Below are 15332 nucleotides of genomic sequence, written 5' to 3' on the forward strand. Positions count from 1 at the left end.
GATACTGTATTACAGATATAAACTCTTTCAAAGCATACTGCATATTCCACCTCTTTTCTAAATTGCTCAGCACTGCAGCATCTAGGGGCCAAAGAGCTGAAACTCTGCATCCGCAACTGCTTCTGGCAGACCCCCTACCTGGGCAAGACAATACAAGAATGAAGACAAGCTGCTTTTACTCTCTATTTTCTGCTTTCATTTTCTGCACAGTCTAATATTCCTGAACTTTTTAAGTATAGAGGCTACACAGAAAGAGACTGATTCTCAAAGGACAGCCCCTATCCCTCCACAAGTATTGGCCTGTTGTTGCAGAATACTGCTTCAGTCCAGATTTAGCTGAAGTATAACATGGTCCTATACAATCCAGATATTTGGAAAGCAGCAGCCCGATTTCTTTTAAAACAGGTATTACTTGGTGACTACTCTTGCGCAGCTGTATCAGTATACTCGTGCTTGTGAAAATGTAAACATGAGTGCCACCTTCTTAGGAAAAGATGTTTCCACAATCACTTTTAGCGCATGTAATGCAGTCTGGTTGACCACCAATCGTACCAGGAAGATTTATCAGACAGGGCTAAATTATACCACTATAAAATCCACATCAGCTCTTTCATTAATATCTACTGTAAAATGCACACACATGCCTTTTGATATCAGCTCTATTTCTCATGAGAACAAATGCACTCATATTATACATTCCGGTGATCCAGGCTTCCCCTTTATCTTAGAAACAAAACACAAATGTTGAACATCTAAAGAAAAAAGGAGCTTTACTCCAGTGGAAGTAAAAAATTTTAGTACCTATTTTTCTTCTTTACTGTGAAACCAGAACAGAAAATTACTACAAACATACAAGAAATGCCACCCAGCAAGCAGAGGTAAGGAAGAAAAAATAGAAATAAAAAACCTAAGCTTCTCTAAGCTCAATGGATGTGTTCAGACTCATTTCTCTAGAAACGCACTTGCACTTGTATTTCAGTACTGGCACAAAACAATGACAGATACAGCAAATAAATGAAAAATGACAACGTCTCTGGCTGGCATTCTTTTTCGCCTCTTTTCCTCCATCTCCCAAAATACTAACACATACTGATAAGCAAAAGCAGCAGCACAGTCCTGCCAATCTGCCAATACTCTATTGATTCACTTTGACTCTTTCTGAATTTAAGTGACAAATTTCAGCTGTAATGAAGAGTAGGCAATTATAAATTCTGGAGACTAAAACCTTCCATTTAGGTAGAAGCCAAGTGTAAATGAATAACAAGCAAAGATGAGCATAAGAGGCATTACAAATCCAATTGACCACTTCACATGCCCTCCACATAGCTTTGTAATGGGATCTGCATATCAGCTCAAGAACATCACACAAAAAAATCTTTAAACTAATAGATAGTACATATAACTACACCTATGTGGGTGAAAAATCCCATGCATGGAAACAATACTCAGAATGAAGAGTGAATCAGCATTTGGCCAAATACAACCAAAGAGGGTTTCAGAATAATAGTGATCTTCTGCGTTAGTATATAGGCAAATCTATGAATACCAGCTGTTTCAGTAGCAATTATTTTTTTTCCAACAGAAACAGAGCACTGTCTGCTGGTAATTGATTTCCCCACAAATACATTATAGAGTGACAGTCAGAACCGGTGTGATCTAACACGGTTTATCTAGCTTGAGGAAGCCCCTTTCAACCTGTATGTAACAGCAGTCATTTGGGAAAAGATTAGGCATAGTCATATGTGAAATTACACACTGCTAGCCAAATTCATTCTTTTCTGGGTTCAATCAAGTTATAAGTTTGGTCAGAAACCGTTGTACTGTCAGCAGAAAACGACATAAAGAAAACACTAATGTTATCACAGAAAAAGTATTGGAATGGACTTAAAGCAGCCACCAAGTCCATCTCTACCTGCCACAAAGGACTAGCTCTGGATTCACAAATACTTCTGAACTCCTTAAATTCCCTGTCATCTAATCTAATTATTTGTGGACTTGCTGTATAATGAAATACAACAGTCTGCTATCTGAAAGGTATTAACTAGAGGAAGAGGTACTATATAGAAGTGGCACTGTGATATGCAAATGTACCCTTTGTCTTTTCCTTATTTTTTAAACTCTGCTCTCAGCACCCCCGTATAAAAAAAGGTAACAGTTCAAATGCCTCTTAAAGTTTTGCTCATCTCTGGCAGCCAAGCAGAAGTTTGCACCTGCTCTGTCACCTTTTGGTCACTGTAATTTGCTCACCTCAGTCATCTTTGGAAAAGTGTTACGAGCACTATTCGCTTCCTCTGCTTCCAAGATTTTGAGGAACTTGGAACAGCATTGAAAGTAACACTAAATTATCCACTCTGCTTACCCATTTTTCATTCACACATACCAGACACAGATGGGAAGGACTCAAGCAAAAATAATGTTTTGGCGGCTGATGCTCCCTTCACATAAATAGGGGGTGGGGTGGGGGGTGCGGGATCTGTAACAGGGAGGAATACTCTCTCTTCCGCACAACCTTAAGTAAATACCACACACAGGAGAACCCAGCAGAGGGCTTTTTCCATTCGTTTTGTTTGGGTTCCCCCCCACACACACACTTAGGGACCTGAATTAAATATTAAATACCAGTCTGCTTTGCATTTCAATATTGCTGACCTACAGCTGTCACATGTAAAGGACATCCTTAGGTTAGTTCCTCTATGCCTTCATGTATGAAATTTGAGAAAGTTTTTCTTGCATCTCCTTTTTGGCACAGGTAGATTCACTCCAGAATAAAATTATGATTCATTAGGTTTCTTTCATGTATGTCACAAACCAGACCTCTATTACACAACTAGTGGCTGTAAATAACATACAACACAAAAAATAAATGGACTGAAATACAGTGAATAAAACTTTTAGAAAAAGCTGCCTTTTAAGGGGTTCTATTTATTTAGCAACTCAACAAATCAAGGTGATTAAAAGATTAAAGCTTAGCTTCCTTATCTTAATCTCTTAAGTTGTTGATTACAGCTGAAAGTTTTTAACATCGGCATACATTAAAGATTTGATTCTATGTGATAACTTCTTACAAGCTCTCAAAGGGAACCCTAGGGCATTGTCTCAAGGATGAACTGTAAAGACAGTCTGAGAGATATGTGCCTCTATTAGAACACCATTTTCTCTTGACTGGGCCACATACCACCTTAGCCAACAAAACAAAATAAGGTTATGAACCCCTCTCACAAAAGATCTCAGTTTATAACAATAACAAGCAATTGTTAATTTCAAAATGGGATTACAACCCTGGTAAATACTTGATTCCTTTAAAAAAGTCATAATCAAGTGTTGTTAAAAATTATGTTCTGTATTGCAATTAAAGTAAAAACTTATAAAAGTGTTTCAGGTTATACATATGAATTTATTTGTAAAAAAAAAAAAAAAAAAACTCTCAAGCATGAAGTCAGATTCCCTCTTCGTTTAACCTGGACAAACACAAAGTACATATTCAAAGTATACTACAATTTACTTAACTAATTATTTAGCCTACCATCTAACAGGTATTTAAGACACTCTTTGACACATGTAAACACCAGCAAGTCGTCCCTTTGGTAAAACTCACTCTCCAAAGTATCTCCTTTTCCTGACAACTCATAGATCCAACCTTGCCTTGAATGCTTCATTAACTGGTGTATACACACACACACACACACACACACATATATATAGAAAAACCCAAACCCTCAAGATTCCCAAATTTAAAGTTGAATAAAACACAAGAAAAAGAACCTCCAACCTTCTTAGCCTGCACAAAGAATTTAATTTGAAACTTGCAGTAAGCTAGAGGCTAAAGTTGCCTTTAAAAATGAACTTTGAGGTATGTGTGCTTCTAACCAAAAGATGTGCAGACTCAGCCTGAGAATAAAATCTCAGGAAAATTATGTAACTACAGGAGCAGGTAGAATAGGCTCACTTTCAACCTTCTGGGTATCTCAAACTGAGAATATGCTACATAGATGGAAGGTTCAGATGCGGAAGGCAAACTCAAGCACATGCCCTGTAAATGACAATCTGAGTTGGTAAAGAAGTTAGTTTTATGGATCAAGAAAAGATGCATACATTCTATCAGGTTTGTGAAAAGCTTGTACATGCTGGCTTCTTAAAATGTTCACAGTGATTGTGGTAAAAAGACTTTTATAAGCCAGCATGTATTAGCTCTCCACCCTTTACAGATCCATCAGCAAACTTGTCATGTAGGCAAACACAAATAAATACTTGAAATCAGAAGCTCTCTCTTCAAATAACTTGCAGAAAAAAAAAAAAAAGGTGAAAAACAGACACATGTGTGAGTCATCCTCTACATGACGTCAAAGCCCCACTATTAATCCTGACATTGGCTAGGTATCTTTTTTAAAAAACATCTTTGATAAATCTATTCACTTAATCACTACTATTTAGATTTCTGCTTTTATAATTTAAGGAGTATAAAACAGTTTTCAGGAAATCCAGCTTTCATCTTGGGCAATAATTTTATGGATTATTCTGCTATTACTTGAGGAGAGCAATAACAAAGCAAAACTCACAAAACAAAACCATGCAGAGTCAGGCCTTCTATGTCTGTGAGCCTACTATTGCTGTAGTGAGAATTATAAAACATTTGACCTCTACAACCACAGACCAATGAGTACTTCTTTACTAATCCATAATTGTTGTGCATGCATTGTTCCAACAGTCAGCTTTGAACAATTTGACACTTGGGCTTCTCCAGCAAGAGCTTAAAAGGCTTTCACTTGTTTTATTCTTCTTTATTCTGCTACACAAAGGAAACTGCTGAGACACATCAAATACTAGTTTGCTACAGACATTATCATATGAAACTTGCTTACTCAAACAACATGCTTTTCCTTTAAAATACAGAGCACAGAACCACGACATGTGAGATGACAACTTTGATGCACCCACAATGGGCAACAATATCTCGCTGCATAGTCCTAGCTCATGTTTAGACACACATCCTGTCTGATGCAATCTAGCAGCACTCTAACCCTTACTTTTACAAGGGATTAACTTTTACTAAACTGATGGAAAGAGTATCCTTTTAATACATGAATCTCTGTTCTGCATTTCTTTTGTGAGAACTTGCATTTCAAATGCCTGTCTGGTTTGGATTTTTGGTTTTGTTTGTTTGTTTGTTGTTAGTGGTGGTTTGGTTTTTTTGTTTGTTTGTTTTTTTTGTTGTGTGTGTTTTTTTTTGTTTTGGGGTTTTTTTTTTTAAAGGAAGGTTATCTTGTGTTTCTAAAGTATTTTCAAGGTATACACTTGTAGAAAACTGGCTATACACATATTTTGGCCCAAAATAATTTTTGCAGAAGTTTGTAAACAAGGAGTCATTATTGTACTTTATTACTTTTTATAGAGCTTTCCTATTGCAAAACAACATCTGAAAATATTGCAATGTCTGATAATATTCCAAAATAATACTTTATTTATAAAATGTCTATCTTTTCAAAAATATATGAAAACTGGTAAACAAAAGATTTGCAAGGATGCTTTTGCTATAACTAAACGATTCTTACCATTCCAGTTTGTCATATGTAACATGAAGCCTTTTATCTTTGTAACAGCAGTGTGTGGACAAACTAACACCACCTTCCAACAGACATTTAAGTATGACAGACAAGGAAACCTGTTTATACATAAATAATTGAAGTGCACCAACAGTCATGATTAAGTTTTAGGCATTCCCTTTATTTCCCAGATAGAAAAGTACCAGGAAAAAATATTAAACCAATGAATCAAACTAAAAAAGTCAAAGCAACAACATAAAGAAAATAAAGCTATAAAAGTCTAATTGAATACTGTAGAAAAAGAGGATGCAAATTGTAACAACCATCCCTGCTTCCATGCTGGAAGTATTTGCTGTGCATGAGGAAAAATCAGCAGTTTTTCTCCTCCTTCAGACACAAAATAGCAAAGACAGAGCTTGAGCAATTTTCTAAAATAATTAAACAACAGGTGTATAGGTTGTCTTGTTTCTAGCGCTTTCATATTGTTATTGTGCTACACTGAAAGGTTCACTGTGTGCCTTTTCTTCCAGATGCAAAAACATAGTTTGTTAGCTTGTGAAACATCTGCATGGTTTTACAAAAGCTGGTTCATACAAAGAAATCCAAGTAAGCAATATTAAACTGTGTTTTTACATTATTACTATGACAACTGTGTGAAGAAAAAAAATATGCCAAAAGTTCTTCTGTCCGTATATAAAGTGTCAGTGTTCAGTCCCTCAGCAAACAAATGATAACTAGCACATACACTATTAGTGATTTAAACCACAGTATGCTTTATTTCTCCTGTGAAATTCCATCATTCTATTTTACAAGGTTTTCATATATGTGTTGCTTTGCTACTCACTTTTGCTCCTACCTCCCTCAACAATAAGAGTTTCAAGTTTGAAAGATCTGGACCTTCAAAATACTGTAATTTTTAATTGCTAACTTGGTAAACTTTATATCCTCCAATCCTATTCAAAATAAAGATATGCTGGTGAAAGAAGAAAAAATACATACATACTTTTGCTTTTATTTAGAAATACAATCTCCCTAAATGGTTTTGAAGAAAGTTTTCAAGATACAGAAGCAAACCAGTGGTGCTACAGCACTGAAGATGGAATAAAAAACTACAAAAAGTCAGCTTCAGAAGACCGTTTAAAGGCTTCTGCACATTCATAAGACCATAGTATAACATCAATGATATGATTTCTGTCCTTATATGTTTTGCTCACTGGGGTGGGAGAATGTTTCTTCGGGTCAGTCAGCACAATTATAAACCTCTTTAATCTACAGATTTCTCCCTCATTAGTGAATTCAGCCTACTGATACTTATCCTAACAGAGGAAAGCTGTGAATTTTAATCTATGAGTTAGCAGAATAAGCTGCAACACCACTATTAAAGACCTCTGAGTGCAGCCTCTCAACAAGAGTATTCAGGACTTAACCCAAATTATTTGCCAGGATATTGAGTATGTCACCTAAGACGAAAGACAGTCTAAATTCTGGATATTAAAAATGCTTGGTGTGTCACAGTCTTAATCACTAGCAACAAAACTGAGTATTTAACAATACTACAATTTTGGTTAATTATAAGCCAACTTCAGATCTTATTTCTAATAGTCTGGGAATGTATAGTAAGTCTGCAAGCCTAATTAAAACATACACAAGGTGTTCCACAAATCACAAGGACAGCCTTACCTGAATGCATTTTACTTTTCCATATTCAACCGTACAGTATTACTTCATGAAATAAGCACCATAATTTTAAATTGCACAAATGAAGATTATGAAAAACCATACATTTTTATTTCGTGATTTTCTGTTTCTAAACCTTATCAAGTTAGCCAACTCAATTAAGTTTATTAAAACAACTCTTAAAGGCAAGTACAAAAGAATGAGAAAGGTTAGAAATTATGCCAATGTTAAAAATAACAAAAGAGAAACTCCACAAAACCTAAACAAGAAACACAACTCAGAAGACTGAGGGAAGATGAGATTGCTGGTATATGGAAGTCACATGAAGTTCAGGGTAAAATAAATTGATAAAGGATTCTCACTTACCTTTCTATGAAGCCTAACTGCCTCTAAAAGTCTTTCTTTCACCTACCAAGCTCTAGCAAATTTTAAAAAAAGACAGCATCCTTATATACAAAACTGAGATTCTGATACCTCTGTTCACATTATATTTCATCGTTGTTTCATTTGCCTAATTTAACTTGGTGTGTATGAACAAAATTTTATTTATCATTCTTTTACAAATATATATTCTTTACAATAACAATAATTCTGAATACAGAAGCTGCACAATAATACGTTAGAACATTTTTCAAAGAAAACATGATCGTCCTTCCCAGACTCTATTTTTTACAGATCTGCAGCAGAGTAAGGTAACATCAGATCTGTGTGGCCTGGGACAAAGGCTAATCTGGAATTAAAACGTATAATATGATTTATATAATATGGGGCCTCAAAGAGGACAAAACCAGATGCATACTTATCTGTAGTTATGAAGTTTATGAATATCTTCATTATCTGCTTTAAAATATCTGCTTACCTACCTCATGCAGAGGAACTAAGAAAACAAATATAAAACATACCTGTATTAGAGAGAGATCCTCAAGCTGCAACCTGAAGAGGTAGTTTCTGGAGTTAAAAAAAACAGTAGATAAAAATTAATTGTTACTACCATTTAAGTAAAAAAAAACCACACCAACTTTACTAGTGTTTAAATAAAAAAAATAATTAATATAAAAGGAAAAAATTAAAAAGTGACTGGTAGTTAGGACTCTGAATTCTTTCAGGGACTGTCTTAACATACAGCCATCTGGGCTAAGGACTAAGGCAATTTCTAAACAGATTTTCATCTTGACGGATTGGCTGGATATGAACAAAATAGATATTTATACTGCATACATGTGCATCTGAGTCATTGCTCCATTTTTCCTTTAGCATCAATGGGAAGAAACACACAGTGCTTTGGCAGGTTTGTGGGACCAGTGTTAGATACCTAAATCAGAATAACAGGACGGGCAGACTGAAGTTGTCTGTTTCTCTCCACAGCGATGGCAACCTTACCCAACTAGCTCAGCCATAGATACATAAAGTTGGAAGCAAAGGATCCCAGTATGATGAACTGTCTGTAGAAGTCACAAAGTTTTCACAATTCTCATTTTAGTCCTGTCATTAAGTCCTGGTCTAATTTCTTTGAAATTTAAGAATTTTTTTTTCCACGTACACCAAGAACTACACACAAACCAAGGATATTTTTCAAAAGCCCATGCTTTTATTGCAAAAGATTTTCTTGCTCTCTGCTTTTTCTCTACAGCAGTATTGCTGTGCCTACAGAACTTGGGAGAAGTTCAGGCAAAACACAAACAAGACATGACACAAAGGCACTGCTTGAAACCTGAGGGAATTACGGGTTAGTACACTCAGAAAGGTGAGCAGGCCCCAACAACTAAAACCCTTCCTTCAGCACAGAATGGTGCAATATATATGCGCGTGATCACAACCCCTCCCAGCTTACTGTGTCTATCTAGTTAAAGCAGTTGTCTTCTAACACCTCTGCTGATAAACCAGCTCTGTTGGTAGCACTCAGGGTATCGCTCCATGATCCTCCTAAAAGTGAGCAAATACCACACCAACTCTGAACTGATTTCAGCACATCCTTCTCTAGAGCAGATGCTCTTTCATGCTAGGTCTACAGTGAGGTTCTTCCATGCTCCATGTCTATATTCCTCGTGCCCCCCCCCCCCCCCTTTTTATTTTTTTCCTAGTTTCTTCTCACACTTTTTTTTTTCTTCTTTTCATTATCTTTTTTTACATTTCCACATATAAGATATTCTTCAGTCCTGCCTAATTTTTACTTTATTTAAAGCAATTCTGATTTTCCAGTGCCACTACAGAGTAATTATGTTTTAAACAGAAAAACAAAAATATTTTTTAAAAAATATTAATATAAGTTACTTCAATTTTAATTTATTAATAACAGATCTGTAACATTAATTTCTAAGATCTCTACAAAATCACTTACAGTAACAAAAAAGGTAACAGAGATGAGTAAATTTAAACTTTAAATGTAAATATTTGCAATATTCACAAATTATCTCAATATTAAATCCATGCAACTGGTAGAAGTATAAAATTAAGCCACACTTTTTGAGATAATAATTCTAATTCTTTCCAAATAGGTATGAACTTTTGATAATGGCCACAGATGATCTGGACTTGTTGTTTACATCTCTTTTTTTTTTTTTTAAATGAGCTGGGGGTGCAGGGGCACAAAAAACAAACCGAGTGTAAAAAGTGCAACATATTTTTTTCAAAGCATGTATCTTAGAAACACAACCACTATCGTGGCCAGCTTTATTTATGGACTCTGGAGTGCTGCTATGTGAATTTATTTATTGACTCTGGTACATATATGGTCTACTCAAATTGTGGATGTACAGGAATCAGGTCACTAGTCTTTCCTAGGGACATTGCTAAAGAGAGTTACTCAAAATGCAAGAGGCAGGCTATTAAGGGCAAGAATTCACGAGAAAGTAAAATAAAGACAGAATATTTGTCATTAGCACAGATAAAATCACACAAAGAAATAATTAAAATAATTGGGTTTGAGTCATAAAGAGACCTGAAGTGGGCAAACAAAGAAATCAGTACATTGCAGGACAATGATTACACAAAGCTTAATCCACAAACTAGGTGCAAGTTGACTTGAAAGACTTTCACTGAAACGTCAGGAAGCAAAGCGTATAGTCTAACACACATCTACCCTTTCTCTGTAAGGACAAAAAATACCTTCAGATCTGCAAAATATCTTGCTCAGAAATATTCAGCAAGAAACATAAAATACTTGGTCTGCTCCTTATCTCATTGCATATAATCTTCCATCAACCACGACTGATTGTGATTGCACTCCAGATATCAAAGTTAAAGAAACCTACAACCTCACCGCTGTTCAAATCATTTTTCCCCGCACTTAACAGAAGCAGAACTTCTTTCTTCCAGAAAAATTGAACTGCATCCTCAGCAGGTATAAACTGTTTCCTTAACTCAGTGGTATCAGACTCACAGGAGTGGGACATAAATGCCTTATCTCACTCTACAAATAAATGTAGTTTCTGTTGCAGAACATATGAGCAGGCAGTCTGGTTTCACACTTCTAGATTTTGGGTCAGTACTTAGCATAGTGACATGACAGTCTTTATGCATACTTAATCTTGAGATATCTGCTGAAGATTTATCACTGATGTGGCATTTTAAGACAGATTATCAAATTACTCTCTTTTTATGGTCTTTCATCCTGACTTCATTTCAGCCTATTAAAATGTAAGCTATTGTCTTAAACTGTGGAAATCCGAAATTAATACATAAACATGGTGTCAGCCTTCAGAAAAATCGAGGATGAAGGTTTTCTGGGTCTTTTTTCCTAGAAAATGAGATTTGTATCCTATGCAGTAGAGCACAACTCTTCTACCCATTAATATATCCAGTGTGGAATTAGAAATATTGACCCTGTAAGTGTTAGGGAGACAAAAATGTCTATATTCATGTGAATGAGCCAAGAGCCAGAGCTAATTAGTGTATATTTTTCAACTTCCTGTGGTTGCCAATAACCAATTAACTTATTATTTTCAGCTTCATAAAGCCAGCAGAAAGAAACTTAAATCAGAAGAAGAGCAATGTGCAAGACACAGTAAAAGCATTACACCTCAGCAACATAGAGGTAAGCCAGGCAAATGGACAGCACAGTGACTGTGACTCGATAATGCTAGGATAAGTGGCAAACTAGTACTTGGAGAGCAATCAGAGCTATTGCTACACAGATGTGCCCACTTCAGTAAAACTTGCAGGACTACATTTAGTTCTATAAAAACAATAGTTTAACATTCTAAGGTATGCATCTCTAACTTGTAAAAACTCATTCAGAGAGAACATACATGAGAAAAATATATTACAAAAAAACCCATACCTTAACAAAACAAAAAAACCCCAAACCTCACAGTAAAAAAAAAAAAACCAAAAAAACAAAAAAAAACCACACTGTGAATATTAATAAATTTGACAGTCAAAAAAAAAAAAGTCAATACCAATTGTCATGACACGCGCAGCGCAATTATGCTGCTCAATAGCATATGTGCTCAAAAAAATATGTGACAATACTTTTTTCAATATGTTATTGAGACTACGCCCTGGATTACCATTTTTCAACCTCTATTTACCATTATTCTAGTACATTTATGCTCTGAAGGCAACAAAGGACATGAAATAAAAATGACCAAGCACATTTCTGAAACATAGATACAGACCTCTTAGCACGTATGCCTGTCTCTTGCCCAAATATGGTGAAAATAAAAGCGTAACAAATACTACTTTACATGCTAGAATTAAAGTGATTTGACACTGGTGGTAATTGGTAAATTTGTTTCCATTTTGTGCTTAATGAACAAGGAAAGCAAATATGTTACATAAATCTGCAAACAGAAGGACACTGTAATGAGAAGAAAACACAACCAAGTCTGAGATAAAGCAGCATCCTGTGTTCCTTCAGATAGCCAGCAGGCAATAAGCATTTTGCTTTACCTTCACAGCACTGAACAACTTTTCTGGCTGAACTATGATAACTAAAACCTGTTAAGCTTGTTCAAACCCAATGGCAAAGACTTCCACTGATATCAGTGGGAACAGAATGAAGCACCACAAAAAGCCTGCTCCAGTCACTGCCTTGACAACAATGATCTATTGCAGTGAATACATTCAGTATGATTACAGATAAAAGTATAAAACTAATCTGTATGTTCCTAAACAAGTCCATGTCAAAAAATCAATTGAAATCCCATAAAGATTCAAAAGTACACCATGTTAGTAATGGTTGTTAAATGCAGCAATTCACCCTTTTCTTAGTGAAACAGCAAGCTATAAAAAGCAAACGCAATAATAACAACTACTGTTGCATTAAACGCAGACATGAATTAGAAGAACATTAAGGTGGCACATACAGCTTAAGAAAACGCACTATAGATTAAGCTTTTGAAAAACTCGTAAGATAGCCAAAAAAAAAATGCAACCACCCAAGCCCCCATACGCATCTGCAATTGAGAGCCTGAATCAATAAACAGGGGTTGCAGCAAGCCCAGAAACAAGGCATAACCAAATATGTTGCCAAATCTCCTGGAGATAAACAAGTAAAAGGTTCCTTCCTATGCACTTCTTTCAAGAAACTGTTCCACATGAAAACAGAAAATTTTATTCAATTTACTGGAAGGAAAAAATATTAAGGCTGAAAATTAAAAGTATAAGCTCTGCAAGAATCAACCATTGAGTCATGATTCCACAATCAAGATGGAAAAGTTCTGAGTAAAAGCCAATTCTTGTTCTGCAGTGTAGTAAAATCAGCAATTGGAAATAAAACAAGAAAAAAAGAAAAATAAATAAAAACAGGAGCAAAGGAGATAATGAATATAACAAAAAAATATGATGTAGAAAATTCCTTTGGTTATATTAAGATACAACAGGAAAAATATGTGAAAAAAGCTACAGATGACACACTGGAAATAAAAGAAACCTAGTCAGAGTGGTCTACTAGAACTATTATTTGGAAATGGTCAAATCACAATAACGAAAAGCAGAATGGTCAATAAGTAATTTTTGTCTGCACTTTGCAGGAAACAGAAGTCTCAGCAAATGAGAATAATGAAATAAGTAGTTTACTGGTAAATGCTAAAGATATTAAAACAGCATATACACACAGATGAATATTTTCAGACTAGCAGGTCATGCTAATTTAACCTAAAAATCATAGCGAAGTAATGTTTGGCCTTCTTATTGCTTTTTTTAAAATAATTTCTAAAATCACAGGCATTCTTGAGGAATGAAAAACTAACCATGTTTGATTAACATTCAAAAGGGCAAAAAGGAAGGCTCAGGTGTTCATAGGCTGACCAGTGAGATGCTGAGCTTGGCAGACAGAGTAAGAAAAACATTATTGGAGTTTTTCCCATTTATAATCCCATTATAAATTAAATTAATCCATTCAAAGGTCCTGTAAAATCCGATTTCCTTCTCTGATGGTTGTTCCTCAGGATTAGCAAACCTTGCTACATTCCCTTCCCTGTGGCTCCACATACAGACTCAGCAGCAACTTGAGATTCTAGAACATTGCACTCCAGCACAGATGTCCAACAAAAGCCAAGCATTACTTCAACCTGTTTCTTGCCATGGGCTTCTGCAGGAAAAGCAGAAAGGCACGACTGGCCTGTCTCTGCAGCTCTGGAGTTCACCATCCTCCTGAAGTCCCATCATGCCATGTCATCCTCAAACATGCATTACCATCTCCTCATGTTGGCCCCTGCTTCTCACACACAGCACCCAAGTTCCCCAGCCAGAGGTGGCCTTGGAATATTTGTCTCAGAATATTTATGCAACTTTGATGCATGCAGATCAAGGCTTTTCTGAATATTACTTTAGTCCAGATAAATCTGTGAGATACTCAACTATTTATTTAGTAAAATTGTTGTGTTCAACTTTATCCTGAAATATCACCTCAGCCAAAATGTTAACCCTCTATTTCATAACTGTGGCTAACCAAATCTTTAACACTTTTTAATGTTGCCCCACATATCTCAAAGTACATGCCCTCAGTTTTTACATTTTGGCAGATACAGCATACACTGTACACTACCCACCCACACAAACAGCCATGCAAATCTGTGGTCTTGTTACCATTTCATTGTTCAACAAATTTACCTACTCTTTCTTTTCAAGATTAGTTTGAAATTAAATTTGAATGCTGCTGTTGTCTCCTCCAAAAAAAAAAAAAAAACAGTAATAGGAATGGGCTTAAATAAACAGAAAATTTAGCCAGTTCACACCTTTTGTGGCCTCTTTTTCTACAGTAATCAACTTTCACACATCAAATTTGCTTGAGCTGTTTTTTGGGTAAGTAGAGCAGGGGAAGAAGGTAAAGTGTCTAAGGTAGTGACTTTGACTTAGTTTGGCCTCTTATTTTATTGTTTTATTAAGGAAAAACTGCAACAACAAAATGATCAAAATTATGTAATTGATCACATTAATGCTAAAGGTAGTTAAAGGAAGGAGATACTAAATTCGGTGGCCTGTATTTTCAAAGCCAGCCTTGAATTTCCCTCCTGTGATCATGCTGTTGTCCTCTGGTAGAGCCATTCATTTCCAAGAGAGCCCTTCCCTTCAGAGGGAGCTTGCTGTACACAGGAAATACAGAAATAGGATGCGTAAAAAGGTAAGTACATGATATTAACACATCTCTATATAAAATACAGTCTTGCTTCCATCAGATTTTGAGGGCTGAAGGTGACATGCACAGTATCATTGCACTATTAAATTTTCTGACTGTACTCAGAATGAGGACTGATACCCATACGCCTACCTAGCATCTGAGCAGCCCTCTCATGATGAGTGCAGCCATGCCAGAGCACCGTGGCAAAGGCACTGCAGTAATCCAAGCAAGGCACCACTAAGGCACAGATCAGGTGTATATACATTAAGTCATGACTCCAATTGAAGACAAGTACCTTCAGAACACCACTCATCCGCTGTGATTTCTGAAGATGGCTCACACTGAAATAGCAGTGTTCTCTGCCAAAGAACTTCCATTTACCACTGCCATTTCTCTTTTCATCTTACCCCAAGTCAACTCCAGGGCTGCTCTGATGATACATCATGTTAGTTCCACTAATTAAAATGGCAAGACATTAAATCAGCACAACAAAATGAGAAATTTTTGTGGGGTTAGTGAATTAACTAGTGTTACTTTGCAACCAGATTATTACC

At 35.8% G+C, this 15332-nt stretch overlaps 1 protein-coding gene across 6 annotated transcripts in view; it reads right to left on the minus strand.

The window, feature by feature from the left end:
* Positions 1–15332, minus strand: part of SEMA5A (semaphorin 5A) — a 353942-nt gene that overhangs the window by 202108 nt on the left and 136502 nt on the right. For all 6 annotated transcript variants that reach the window (XM_080382048.1, XM_080382044.1, XM_080382047.1 and 3 more), the window contains exon 5: positions 8120–8165. In XM_080382048.1, the coding sequence (XP_080238174.1) occupies positions 8120–8165 (46 nt within the window). The remainder of the gene's footprint in view (positions 1–8119; positions 8166–15332) is intronic.

Source organism: Falco punctatus (genome assembly GCF_963210335.1).
Source record: "Falco punctatus genome assembly, chromosome: 3".
In the NCBI taxonomy this organism is placed as follows: Eukaryota; Metazoa; Chordata; class Aves; order Falconiformes; family Falconidae; genus Falco; species Falco punctatus.